Genomic DNA, 12,500 nt, shown 5'->3' on the forward strand with positions numbered 1-12,500 from the left:
TGATAACAATAATTTTATGAGCACAAACCGTATCTATGGTTTCTACAAATTAACATTTAAGACTAAGACAGCCACAGGGAGCGTAGCTGTCACTGTCCTACAGGTGTGAGACAGACTGGTTCTTTTCACGTTCAGCAGAGAATCAAGAATCTGATAATTCTAAGAAATCATCAAGCTCGTTCTTCATTTATGAATCAAACAACTTGTTTCTCATACTTTTGATTTTAAGTCAAGTCAAAGACAGAAAATGAAAAAACAAACAATTGATATTTAATATGTCTGATTCATGTGACAGGAAGTTATTTACTTCTTCATGTGCTGCAGCGAAACATGACAGAAGCGTCTGGTTTCAAGTCATCAATACGAGTTTGAACATTAATATTCAGTTCTTTTATTAATGAAGTATTTTAGAAAATAAAAATGAGTCTGTGTCCACAGACTCTTCATCTCAGGATTCATTCAGAGCTGGACTCAGATCAGTTATTAAGTTATAACTAACGTCAGTGCAGCAGGAAACTGAGACTTTTACACCTTCTGAGGACTCAAGAGCTGCAGACGCCCGATAATCAACAATCAACCCAAACTATCACAAAGAGAAGAATCTCTCACAACACTGTGCAAACACAGCAGTGTGTGTGTGTCTGTGTGTGTGTCTGTGTGTGTATGTGTGTGTGTGAACACTCACACATTCCTGCAGGAGATGGTTTTGTTGAAGCCCACCTCCTTCCCACTGAACCTGAACTCCGTCCCATTGGAGAGTCGACAGCTGATGTTTGGAGCAGGGAGACACTCCACTACACACACACACACACACACACACACACACACACACACACACACACACACACACACACACACACACACACACACACACACACACACAAACAAACAAACAAACAAACAAACAGGTGATTGTGTGATTTATGACTTGTGTGTCGAAGACGTAAATACATAAACAGATGTCACTTCCGGTCACACCCACCCCACGCTGTCGTGTCCCTGCAGTTCTCTGGCTCCTGAGTGGCTTCATCGATCTTTGGGCCATTACACAAATACATGAGAAGAGTGAAGGAGTCCAACACAACAGTGACACAACAACAACACATCCTAACCCGTGACACAGATACATGACAACAGTATAGGAGTCAAACACAACAATAACACAAGACTGTCATAACAATAACACTAACACAACATAACGCAAACACAGCAGTAGCACAACACTAACACAACATAAGACCGCCTACCATTAACACCAACACAAGCTAACACAAGCTAACACAACCCTACTACACACTAAGCACCCAGCAGCAGCTAGCCGGTTAGCTTAGCCCCAGCTAACAGGGGGATACTGTCCGAGCCGCAGCTCCTCGCAGCTCCGCGCGTCCTCCGTCACCACGTGATCAAAGTGGAGACACAGCGAGAAGAAGAGCAGAGGCCACAACCAGGAGAACCCGGAGCACCAGGAGCACCAGGAGCACCAGGAGAACCAGGAGAACCCGGAGCACCAGGAGAACCCGGAGCCCGAACACAACACAGACGTCCTGGAGGACGCCATGGCTGAGGCTGTCACGTGACACGATGCTGCGTTCAACATGGTAAATTCCAGTTGTGACAGAAAACAGCTCAGTGTTTGATCTGATGTTAAATATAGAGTCAGATCGAACTTATTCCAGATGTGTACTTTATACTCTCACTCTTTACTTTCTAATAAGACACCAGTGTAACTGCATTTCATTATTATTATGAATGTATTGTCGTGTTAGTGTGATGTGTAATGTTTCACAGTTAATATAATATTAAAAACAGTGACAAGAAAGTACATACATTGTTCTTTTGTTTTCGCGTGTACTTTTAAATCTTCTAATTATTTTTGGTATTTTAACAGTTGACTCTGGCTTTTTAAGTGTAAAACTATTTGTATAAAAGTTATAAATATTATACCATAAGTCATTAATTGTTATTGACTACGACATAGATCAAATCAATCATGGCTCCCAAACATCATGGAACCAAGATTGTTGGACTAATGATTCTATAATACACACATAATATATAAGAACATGTATATTCATACTGAATAAATATTCATACCTGAAGATTAGCAGTCTGTTCTCACTTCTTCTGCATTATTACTAGATTATTATAAATATCTGTTTAAAGAGGATGGAAAGTAAATTGACTAGAATTTGATTGATTCTATTAATTAATATAGTTGAAGGTTTTGCATAAAGTGAATGAACATTGAAGAGAGTAGAACATATTTCATATCCTTCAGTTTCTCTTAATTGTATTCTTAGTTTTGTACGGTAGATATTGTCATCGTTTATGAACCATATGATAAAAACACAAAATCAGCATCAGAGTCACGAAGCAGAAACAATAAAGACTTTATGAAACTTCATGAAAATAAGAACTGACAAACATCGGTGCTGTCAGTGAGTGGTGGTATGTCCGCCTGCCTGTGAACGCAGCATTAAAGCGGCTCTCCTGGCGGACTCAGCCCAGTTGAGGTGAATCTTCTCCGGGTTCACAACCGTCCGCAGGTCGCTGTGCTCCCGGTCCCCCGGTCCCCCGGTGCCCCGGTGCCCCGGTGCCCCGCCGCCGCCGCTCGTCCACGGACCCTCGTCCCGGTTCGACCCGTAACGACACTTTCCACTTCCAGAGTTCAGGAAGCTAAGTTAGCATGCTAGCAGGCAGCGGAGGGTGTGTGTGTTGTGTGTCGGTGCAGTTGTGTCGCTGATGGAGGAGAAGTTGTGTGTTTCCAGAAGAGGAGAAAAGTCTGGACATAAAGTGAGTTTTTAAAATGTCTCCTCTTCTTCATCTTCTTCTTCATCTTCTTCATCTTCTTCATCTTCATCTTCTTCTTCACGTCCATTCACCTGTTGATCTGTGGACGAGGAAGCATCGTTCCTGTTTGTAGAGACACAACACATCAACACAACAACACAACACATCAACACACACCACAACAACACACATGTTGTGTTGATTACAGTTCCCCCCCTCCGAGTTTCACTTCCTGCTTTTCTCAGGTGAGGTCACAGGTGAGTTTCCCTTCGCACGCACTCAGTTTCAGTCTCGTTGGTGCGTGTGCGTGTGCATGTGTGAGATCAGTGTGATAACAGCCTCTCACCTGAACGTGTCACCGACTGGTTCACACCGTTAGAAACATGTCAACAACAATAAACTGACCATCTTTGTGGTTGTTTTGTGTCTTTGTGGTTGTTTTGTGTCTTTGTGGTTGTTTCGTGTCTCTTTGTGGTTGTTTTGTGTCTTTGTGGTTGTTTCGTGTCTCTTTGTGGTTGTTTTGCGTCTCTTTGTGGTTGTTTTGTGCCTCTTTGTGGTTGTTTTGTGCCTCTTTGTGGTTGTTTTGCGTCTCTATGTGGTTGTTTTGTGTCTGTTTGTGGTTTTTTGGGTATCTTTGTGGATTTTTGCGTCTCTTTGTTGTTGTTTTGTGTCTCTTTGTGGTGGTCTTTTGTCTCTTTGGTGTTTTTTGTGTCTTTGTGGTTGTTTTGTGTCTCTTTGTGGTTGTTTTGTGTCTCTTTGTGGTTGTTTTGTGTCTCTATGTGGTTGTTTTGTGTCTGTTTGTGGTTTTTTGGGTATCTGTGGATTTTTGCGTCTCTTTGTGGTTGTTTTGTGTCTCTTTGTGGTGGTCTTTTGTCTCTTTGGTGTTTTTTGTGTCTTTGTGGTTGTTTTGTGTCTCTTTGTGGTTGTTTTGTGTCTCTTTGTTGTGGTCTTTTGTCTCTTTGGTGTTTTTTGTGTCTTTGTGGTTGTTTTGCATCTCTTTGTGGTTGTTTTGTGTCTCTTTGTGGTTGTTTTGTGTCTGTTTGTGGTTGTTTTGTGTCTCTTTGTGGTTGTTTTGTGTCTGTTTGTGGTTTTTTGGGTATCTTTGTGGTTGTTTTGCATCTCTTTGTGGTTGTTTTGTGTCTCTTTGTGGATTTTTGCGTCTCTTTGTGGTTGTTTTGCGTCTCTTTGTGGTTGTTTTGTGTCTGTTTGTTGTTGTTTTGTGTCTGTTTGTGGTTGTTTTGTGTCTGTTTGTTGTTGTTTTGTGTCTCTTTGTGGTTGTTTTGTGTCTGTTTGTTGTTTTGTGTCTCTTTGTGGTGGTTTTGTGTCGGTTGGTAGTTGTTTTGTGTCTGTTTGTTGTTGTTTTGTGTCTGTTTGTTGTTGTTTTGTGTCTGTTTGTTGTTTTGTGTCTCTTTGTGGTGGTTTTGTGTCTCTGTGGTTGTTTTGTGTCGGTTGGTAGTTGTTTTGTGTCTCTTTGTGGTTGTTTTGTGTCTGTTTGTGGTGGTTTTGTGTCTCTTTGTGGTTGTTTTGTGTCGGTTTGTGGTGGTTTTGTGTCTCTTTGTGGTTGTTTTGTGTCTCTTTGTGGTGGTCTTTTGTCTCTTTGGTGTTTTTTGTGTCTTTGTGGTTGTTTTGCATCTCTTTGTGGTTGTTTTGTGTCTCTTTGTGGTTGTTTTGTGTCTGTTTGTGGTTGTTTTGTGTCTGTTTGTGGTTGTTTTGTGTCTCTTTGTGGTTGTTTTGTGTCTGTTTGTGGTTGTTTTGTGTCTCTTTGTGGTTGTTTTGCGTCTCTTTGTGGTTGTTTTGTGTCGGTTTGTGGTGGTTTTGTGTCTCTTTGTGGTTGTTTTGTGTCTCTTTGTGGTGGTCTTTTGTCTCTTTGGTGTTTTTTGTGTCTTTGTGGTTGTTTTGCATCTCTTTGTGGTTGTTTTGTGTCTCTTTGTGGTTGTTTTGTGTCTGTTTGTGGTTGTTTTGTGTCTCTTTGTGGTTGTTTTGTGTCTCTTTGTGGTTGTTTTGTGTCTGTTTGTGGTTGTTTTGTGTCTCTTTGTGGTTGTTTTGCGTCTCTTTGTGGTTGTTTTGTGTCTCTTTGTGGTTGTTTTGTGTCTCTTTGTGGTTGTTTTGTGTCTCTTTGTGGTTGTTTTGTGTCTGTTTGTTGTTTTGTGTCTCTTTGTGGTGGTTTTGTGTCGGTTGGTAGTTGTTTTGTGTCTCTTTGTGGTTGTTTTGTGTCTGTTTGTTGTTGTTTTGTGTCTGGTTGGTAGTTGTTTTGTGTCTCTTTGTGGTTGTTTTGTGTCTGTTTGTTGTTTTGTGTCTCTTTGTGGTGGTTTTGTGTCTCTTTGTGGTTGTTTTGTGTCGGTTGGTAGTTGTTTTGTGTCTGTTTGTGGTTGTTTTGTGTCTCTTTGTGGTTGTTTTGTGTCTGTTTGTTGTTGTTTTGTGTCTCTTTGTGGTTGTTTTGTGTCTGTTTGTTGTTTTGTGTCTCTTTGTGGTGGTTTTGTGTCTGTTTGTTGTTGTTTTGTGTATGTTTGTGGTTGTTTTGTGTCTCTTTGTGGTTGTTTTGTGTCTGTTTGTTGTTTTGTGTCTGTTTGTTGTTGTTTTGTGTCTGTTTGTTGTTTTGTGTCTCTTTGTGGTGGTTTTGTGTCTCTTTGTGGTTGTTTTGTGTCGGTTGGTAGTTGTTTTGTGTCTCTTTGTGGTTGTTTTGTGTATGTTTGTGGTTGTTTTGTGTCGGTTTGTTGTTGTTTTGTGTCTGTTTGTTTTTGTTTTGTGTCTCTTTGTGGTTGTTTTGTGTCTGTTTGTTGTTGTTTTGTGTCTCTTTGTGGTGGTCTTTTGTCTCTTTGGTGTTTTGTGTGTCTTTGTGGTTGTTTTGTGTCTGTTTGTGGTGGTTTTGTGTCTCTTTGTGGTTGTTTTGTGTCTTTGTGGTTGTTTTGTGTCTCTTTGTTAAGTTTATTGACCTGTGACAACCTCAGTTTTGTGGTTGTCACATGTCGCTCATTGTCTTATCGTTCCCTGTCAGAATCATCCATCGAGTTTCTATGATTTATTTGAAATAAAAGTGAAATGATTTTCTTCTTTGTTTCTCTTGAAGCAGAACGACAGTTCTGCTTCACAAAACAGTTGTTTTGTGTCTGTTTGTGGTTGTTTTGTGTCTCTTTGTGGTTGTTTTGTGTCTGTTTGTTGTTGTTTTGTGTCTCTTTGTGGTTGTTTTGTGTCTGTTTGTTGTTTTGTGTCTCTTTGTGGTGGTTTTGTGTCTGTTTGTTGTTGTTTTGTGTATGTTTGTGGTTGTTTTGTGTCTCTTTGTGGTTGTTTTGTGTCTGTTTGTTGTTTTGTGTCTGTTTGTTGTTGTTTTGTGTCTGTTTGTTGTTGTTTTGTGTCTGTTTGTTGTTTTGTGTCTCTTTGTGGTGGTTTTGTGTCTCTTTGTGGTTGTTTTGTGTCGGTTGGTAGTTGTTTTGTGTCTCTTTGTGGTGGTTTTGTGTCTCTTTGTGGTTGTTTTGTGTCGGTTGGTAGTTGTTTTGTGTCTGTTTGTGGTTGTTTTGTGTCTCTTTGTGGTTGTTTTGTGTCTGTTTGTTGTTGTTTTGTGTCTCTTTGTGGTTGTTTTGTGTCTGTTTGTTGTTTTGTGTCTGTTTGTTGTTTTGTGTCTCTTTGTGGTTGTTTTGTGTCTGTTTGTTGTTGTTTTGTGTATGTTTGTGGTTGTTTTGTGTCTCTTTGTGGTTGTTTTGTGTCTGTTTGTTGTTTTGTGTCTCTTTGTGGTGGTTTTGCGTCTCTTTGTGGTTGTTTTGCGTCTCTTTGTGGTTGTTTTGTGTTTTTTTGTGGTTGTTTTGTGTCTCTATGTGGTTGTTTTGTGCCTCTTTGTGGTTGTTTTGCGTCTCTATGTGGTTGTTTTGTGTCTGTTTGTGGTTTTTTGGGTATCTTTGTGGATTTTTGCGTCTCTTTGTGGTTGTTTTGTGTCTCTTTGTGGTGGTCTTTTGTCTCTTTGGTGTTTTTTGTGTCTTTGTGGTTGTTTTGTGTCTCTTTGTGGTTGTTTTGTGTCTCTTTGTGGTTGTTTTGTGTCTCTATGTGGTTGTTTTGTGTCTGTTTGTGGTTTTTTTGGGTATCTGTGGATTTTTGCGTCTCTTTGTGGTTGTTTTGTGTCTCTTTGTGGTGGTCTTTTGTCTCTTTGGTGTTTTTTGTGTCTTTGTGGTTGTTTTGTGTCTCTTTGTGGTTGTTTTGTGTCTCTTTGTTGTGGTCTTTTGTCTCTTTGGTGTTTTTTGTGTCTTTGTGGTTGTTTTGCATCTCTTTGTGGTTGTTTTGTGTCTCTTTGTGGTTGTTTTGTGTCTGTTTGTGGTTGTTTTGTGTCTCTTTGTGGTTGTTTTGTGTCTGTTTGTGGTTTTTTTGGGTATCTTTGTGGTTGTTTTGCATCTCTTTGTGGTTGTTTTGTGTCTCTTTGTGGATTTTTGCGTCTCTTTGTGGTTGTTTTGTGTCTCTTTGTGGTTGTTTTGTGTCTGTTTGTTGTTGTTTTGTGTCTGTTTGTGGTTGTTTTGTGTCTGTTTGTTGTTGTTTTGTGTCTCTTTGTGGTTGTTTTGTGTCTGTTTGTTGTTTTGTGTCTCTTTGTGGTGGTTTTGTGTCGGTTGGTAGTTGTTTTGTGTCTGTTTGTTGTTGTTTTGTGTCTGTTTGTTGTTGTTTTGTGTCTGTTTGTTGTTTTGTGTCTCTTTGTGGTGGTTTTGTGTCTCTGTGGTTGTTTTGTGTCGGTTGGTAGTTGTTTTGTGTCTCTTTGTGGTTGTTTTGTGTCTGTTTGTGGTGGTTTTGTGTCTCTTTGTGGTTGTTTTGTGTCGGTTTGTGGTGGTTTTGTGTCTCTTTGTGGTTGTTTTGTGTCTCTTTGTGGTGGTCTTTTGTCTCTTTGGTGTTTTTTGTGTCTTTGTGGTTGTTTTGCATCTCTTTGTGGTTGTTTTGTGTCTCTTTGTGGTTGTTTTGTGTCTGTTTGTGGTTGTTTTGTGTCTGTTTGTGGTTGTTTTGTGTCTCTTTGTGGTTGTTTTGTGTCTGTTTGTGGTTGTTTTGTGTCTGTTTGTGGTTGTTTTGTGTCTCTTTGTGGTTGTTTTGCGTCTCTTTGTGGTTGTTTTGTGTCGGTTTGTGGTGGTTTTGTGTCTCTTTGTGGTTGTTTTGTGTCTCTTTGTGGTGGTCTTTTGTCTCTTTGGTGTTTTTTGTGTCTTTGTGGTTGTTTTGCATCTCTTTGTGGTTGTTTTGTGTCTCTTTGTGGTTGTTTTGTGTCTGTTTGTGGTTGTTTTGTGTCTCTTTGTGGTTGTTTTGTGTCTCTTTGTGGTTGTTTTGTGTCTGTTTGTGGTTGTTTTGTGTCTGTTTGTGGTTGTTTTGTGTCTCTTTGTGGTTGTTTTGCGTCTCTTTGTGGTTGTTTTGTGTCTCTTTGTGGTTGTTTTGTGTCTCTTTGTGGTTGTTTTGTGTCTGTTTGTTGTTTTGTGTCTCTTTGTGGTGGTTTTGTGTCGGTTGGTAGTTGTTTTGTGTCTCTTTGTGGTTGTTTTGTGTCTGTTTGTTGTTGTTTTGTGTCTGGTTGGTAGTTGTTTTGTGTCTCTTTGTGGTTGTTTTGTGTCTGTTTGTTGTTTTGTGTCTCTTTGTGGTGGTTTTGTGTCTCTTTGTGGTTGTTTTGTGTCGGTTGGTAGTTGTTTTGTGTCTGTTTGTGGTTGTTTTGTGTCTCTTTGTGGTTGTTTTGTGTCTGTTTGTTGTTGTTTTGTGTCTCTTTGTGGTTGTTTTGTGTCTGTTTGTTGTTTTGTGTCTCTTTGTGGTGGTTTTGTGTCTGTTTGTTGTTGTTTTGTGTATGTTTGTGGTTGTTTTGTGTCTCTTTGTGGTTGTTTTGTGTCTGTTTGTTGTTTTGTGTCTGTTTGTTGTTGTTTTGTGTCTGTTTGTTGTTTTGTGTCTCTTTGTGGTGGTTTTGTGTCTCTTTGTGGTTGTTTTGTGTCGGTTGGTAGTTGTTTTGTGTCTCTTTGTGGTTGTTTTGTGTATGTTTGTGGTTGTTTTGTGTCGGTTTGTTGTTGTTTTGTGTCTGTTTGTTTTTGTTTTGTGTCTCTTTGTGGTTGTTTTGTGTCTGTTTGTTGTTGTTTTGTGTCTCTTTGTGGTGGTCTTTTGTCTCTTTGGTGTTTTGTGTGTCTTTGTGGTTGTTTTGTGTCTGTTTGTGGTGGTTTTGTGTCTCTTTGTGGTTGTTTTGTGTCTTTGTGGTTGTTTTGTGTCTCTTTGTTAAGTTTATTGACCTGTGACAACCTCAGTTTTGTGGTTGTCACATGTCGCTCATTGCCTTATCGTTCCCTGTCAGAATCATCCATCGAGTTTCTATGATTTATTTGAAATAAAAGTGAAATGATTTTCTTCTTTGTTTCTCTTGAAGCAGAACGACAGTTCTGCTTCACAAAACAGTTGTTTTGTGTCTGTTTGTGGTTGTTTTGTGTCTCTTTGTGGTTGTTTTGTGTCTGTTTGTTGTTGTTTTGTGTCTCTTTGTGGTTGTTTTGTGTCTGTTTGTTGTTTTGTGTCTCTTTGTGGTGGTTTTGTGTCTGTTTGTTGTTGTTTTGTGTATGTTTGTGGTTGTTTTGTGTCTCTTTGTGGTTGTTTTGTGTCTGTTTGTTGTTTTGTGTCTGTTTGTTGTTGTTTTGTGTCTGTTTGTTGTTGTTTTGTGTCTGTTTGTTGTTTTGTGTCTCTTTGTGGTGGTTTTGTGTCTCTTTGTGGTTGTTTTGTGTCGGTTGGTAGTTGTTTTGTGTCTGTTTGTGGTTGTTTTGTGTCTCTTTGTGGTTGTTTTGTGTCTGTTTGTTGTTGTTTTGTGTCTCTTTGTGGTTGTTTTGTGTCTGTTTGTTGTTTTGTGTCTGTTTGTTGTTTTGTGTCTCTTTGTGGTTGTTTTGTGTCTGTTTGTTGTTGTTTTGTGTATGTTTGTGGTTGTTTTGTGTCTCTTTGTGGTTGTTTTGTGTCTGTTTGTTGTTTTGTGTCTCTTTGTGGTGGTTTTGTGTCTCTTTGTGGTTGTTTTGTGTCGGTTGGTAGTTGTTTTGTGTCTCTTTGTGGTTGTTTTGTGTATGTTTGTGGTTGTTTTGTGTCGGTTTGTTGTTGTTTTGTGTCTGTTTGTTTTTGTTTTGTGTCTCTTTGTGGTGGTCTTTTGTCTCTTTGGTGTTTTTTGTGTCTTTGTGGTTGTTTTGTGTCTCTTTGTGGTTGTTTTGTGTCTCTTTGTGGTTGTTTTGTGTCTGTTTGTGGTGGTTTTGTGTCTCTTTGTGGTTGTTTTGTGTCTTTGTGGTTGTTTTGTGTCTCTTTGTTAAGTTTATTGACATGTGACAACCTCAGTTTTGTGGTTGTCACATGTCGCTCATTGCCTTATCGTTCCCTGTCAGAATCATCCATCGAGTTTCTATGATTTATTTGAAATAAAAGTGAAATGATTTTCTTCTTTGTTTCTCTTGAAGCAGAACGACAGACAGAAGGAAGAAGATGTTTGAAAATGTCCTGACAGGTAAAAATCGTTGTCATCAAGTTGTCATCATTCAGACTGTTGACTTGTTTACAGCAGGTTTACACTCTGTGTGTGTCTGTGTGTCCTCAGTGTCCTCTGCCGAGCGGCAGCAGGTTCTCGGAGCTCTGGACCGTCTTCACTCTAAACTGGTCCAGAAGGAGGAGTGGACTCACAGTGACTCTGTGGGGAACCTGAGGGAGACGCTGCAGAGCCCTTTGTTCAACCACATCCTGACACTGCAGCACTCCATCAAACAGCTGAGACACCAGGTGAGACCCTGCTGGTGACAAGACCACAGACACAACCACAGACACAACCACAGACCACAGACATAACCACAGACACAACCACAGACCACACACACAACCACATCCTGACACTGCAGCACTCCATCAAACAGCTGAGACACCAGGTGAGACCCTGCTGGTGACAAGACCACAGACACAACCACAGACACAACCACAGACCACACACACAACCACATCCTGACACTGCAGCACTCCATCAAACAGCTGAGACACCAGGTGAGACCCTGCTGGTGACAAGACCACAGACACAACCACAGACACAACCACAGACCACATCCTGACACTGCAGCACTCCATCAAACAGCTGAGACACCAGGTGAGACCCTGCTGGTGACAAGACCACAGACACAACCACAGACACAACCACAGACCACACACACAACCACAGACCACACACACAACCACAGACCACACACACAACCACAGACCACACACAGACCACAGACCACAACCACAGACACAACCACAGACCACACACACAACCACAGACCACACACAGACCACACACACAACCACAGACACAACCACAGACCACACACACAACCACAGACACAACCACAGACCACACACACAACCACAGACACAACCACAGACCACAGACACAACCACAGACCACAAACACAACCACAGACCACAGACACAACCACAGACCACAAACACAACCACAGACCACACACACAACCACAGACCACACACACAACCACAGACACAACCACAGACCACAGACACAACCACAGACCACACACACAACCACAGACCACACACACAACCACAGACACAACCACAGACCACAGACACAACCACAGACCACAAACACAACCACAGACCACAGACACAACCACAGACCACAAACACAACCACAGACCACACACACAACCACAGACACAACCACAGACCACACACACAACCACAGACCACACACACAACCACACACACAACCACAGACCACACACACAACCACAGACCACTGACATAATCAGATTAAACAGCATTAGTAAAGTTACCGGCTGAGATCCGATGGTCACTTATGGAGAGCTCTGGTTTAACTGTGAACTTTATTGTAAATAATTACAACTTTAGAGAAAACACAAATACAACCAAATATTTAGAACTCAAATTCATCTTTCTTCCTCTCATTGTTTATTCTGTTTTCAGACCAACAAACAGAAACACTGATGTGTGTCTGTGAAAGACTCTTATCAACCTGTCGGCTCCACTTTTAATTACCTCACCTCTTCCAGTGATATTATTATTACAGGAGAATTAGCGCCACCTAATGTTTATCTCCTTGAATTACCTCTTAATATTCACGAAAAACTAATTTCTTTTGGAAGATATTTTGAAAATTCAGCAAAAATTAGCGACAGATCAGGATGAGGACCTGACTTTTATTAATCTGATAATCTTAACTGAGGTGAATTTAAGCTTTTATTCAAAATAACTGACTTTGTTTTTATTGTAAAGACATTTTTACTGAGTAAAAATACTCCAATCCTGAATTATAAAACTTGGAACATCTTAATTACAGCAACAATTCTTGTGAGTGTGGAAAGCGTCGCACGTCCTCGATGTCCTTCAGCTGCTGCAGGTTTGAGCTCAAAGACCAAACCCGTCCAGATGGACTGAAGAGGACTGAAGAGGACTGACGAGCTGAAGACGGTCTCTGTATCGGTTCACAGAGACCCGGCTCCTCCAGGTGAACCAGCACGAAGCCTCGTGAAGGAGGATTTATTAGAAGCAGCTTTCAGTCGTTAAACACGCGTGTGAACAGAATCTGGATATTTTCAGTGACTTGGTTCCTGCAGGATTTTAGATGGTGTCACAAGGTGTTTTATCATTTGACTTTAACATCAGCTCTACACGTGTCCAGTCACTGTGTCCGGCTGTGGACGGGTATCGGACGCCTCCGGGCCGTCGCTGTGACCTGCCGGTGGCGCTGAGTGGGGACGCTGACT

General features: G+C 40.8%; 2 protein-coding genes across 2 annotated transcripts in view; one reads left to right on the top strand and one right to left on the bottom strand.

Annotated features, from left to right (window-relative positions):
* The window catches only part of LOC117759056 (TM2 domain-containing protein 1-like), a 6,188-nt gene extending 4,530 nt beyond the window's left edge, over positions 1 to 1,658 (bottom strand). The window contains exons 1-3 of the mRNA XM_034581041.1: positions 1,353 to 1,658; positions 983 to 1,056; positions 686 to 794 (exon numbers count right to left, since the gene is read on the bottom strand). Of these exons, the coding sequence (XP_034436932.1) occupies positions 686 to 794; positions 983 to 1,056; positions 1,353 to 1,597 (428 nt within the window). The 5' untranslated portion in view covers positions 1,598 to 1,658. The remainder of the gene's footprint in view (positions 1 to 685; positions 795 to 982; positions 1,057 to 1,352) is intronic.
* Positions 1,659 to 2,367: 709 nt separating this feature from the next.
* The window catches only part of LOC117759057 (inaD-like protein), a 13,820-nt gene continuing 3,687 nt past the window's right edge, over positions 2,368 to 12,500 (top strand). Inside the window, exons 1-3 of the mRNA XM_034581042.1 lie at positions 2,368 to 2,780; positions 10,190 to 10,237; positions 10,328 to 10,506. Coding sequence (XP_034436933.1) covers positions 10,216 to 10,237; positions 10,328 to 10,506 — 201 coding nt within the window. The 5' untranslated portion in view covers positions 2,368 to 2,780; positions 10,190 to 10,215. The remainder of the gene's footprint in view (positions 2,781 to 10,189; positions 10,238 to 10,327; positions 10,507 to 12,500) is intronic.

This window comes from Hippoglossus hippoglossus, unplaced genomic scaffold (assembly GCF_009819705.1).
Source record: "Hippoglossus hippoglossus isolate fHipHip1 unplaced genomic scaffold, fHipHip1.pri scaffold_87_arrow_ctg1, whole genome shotgun sequence".
Classification (NCBI taxonomy): Eukaryota; Metazoa; Chordata; class Actinopteri; order Pleuronectiformes; family Pleuronectidae; genus Hippoglossus; species Hippoglossus hippoglossus.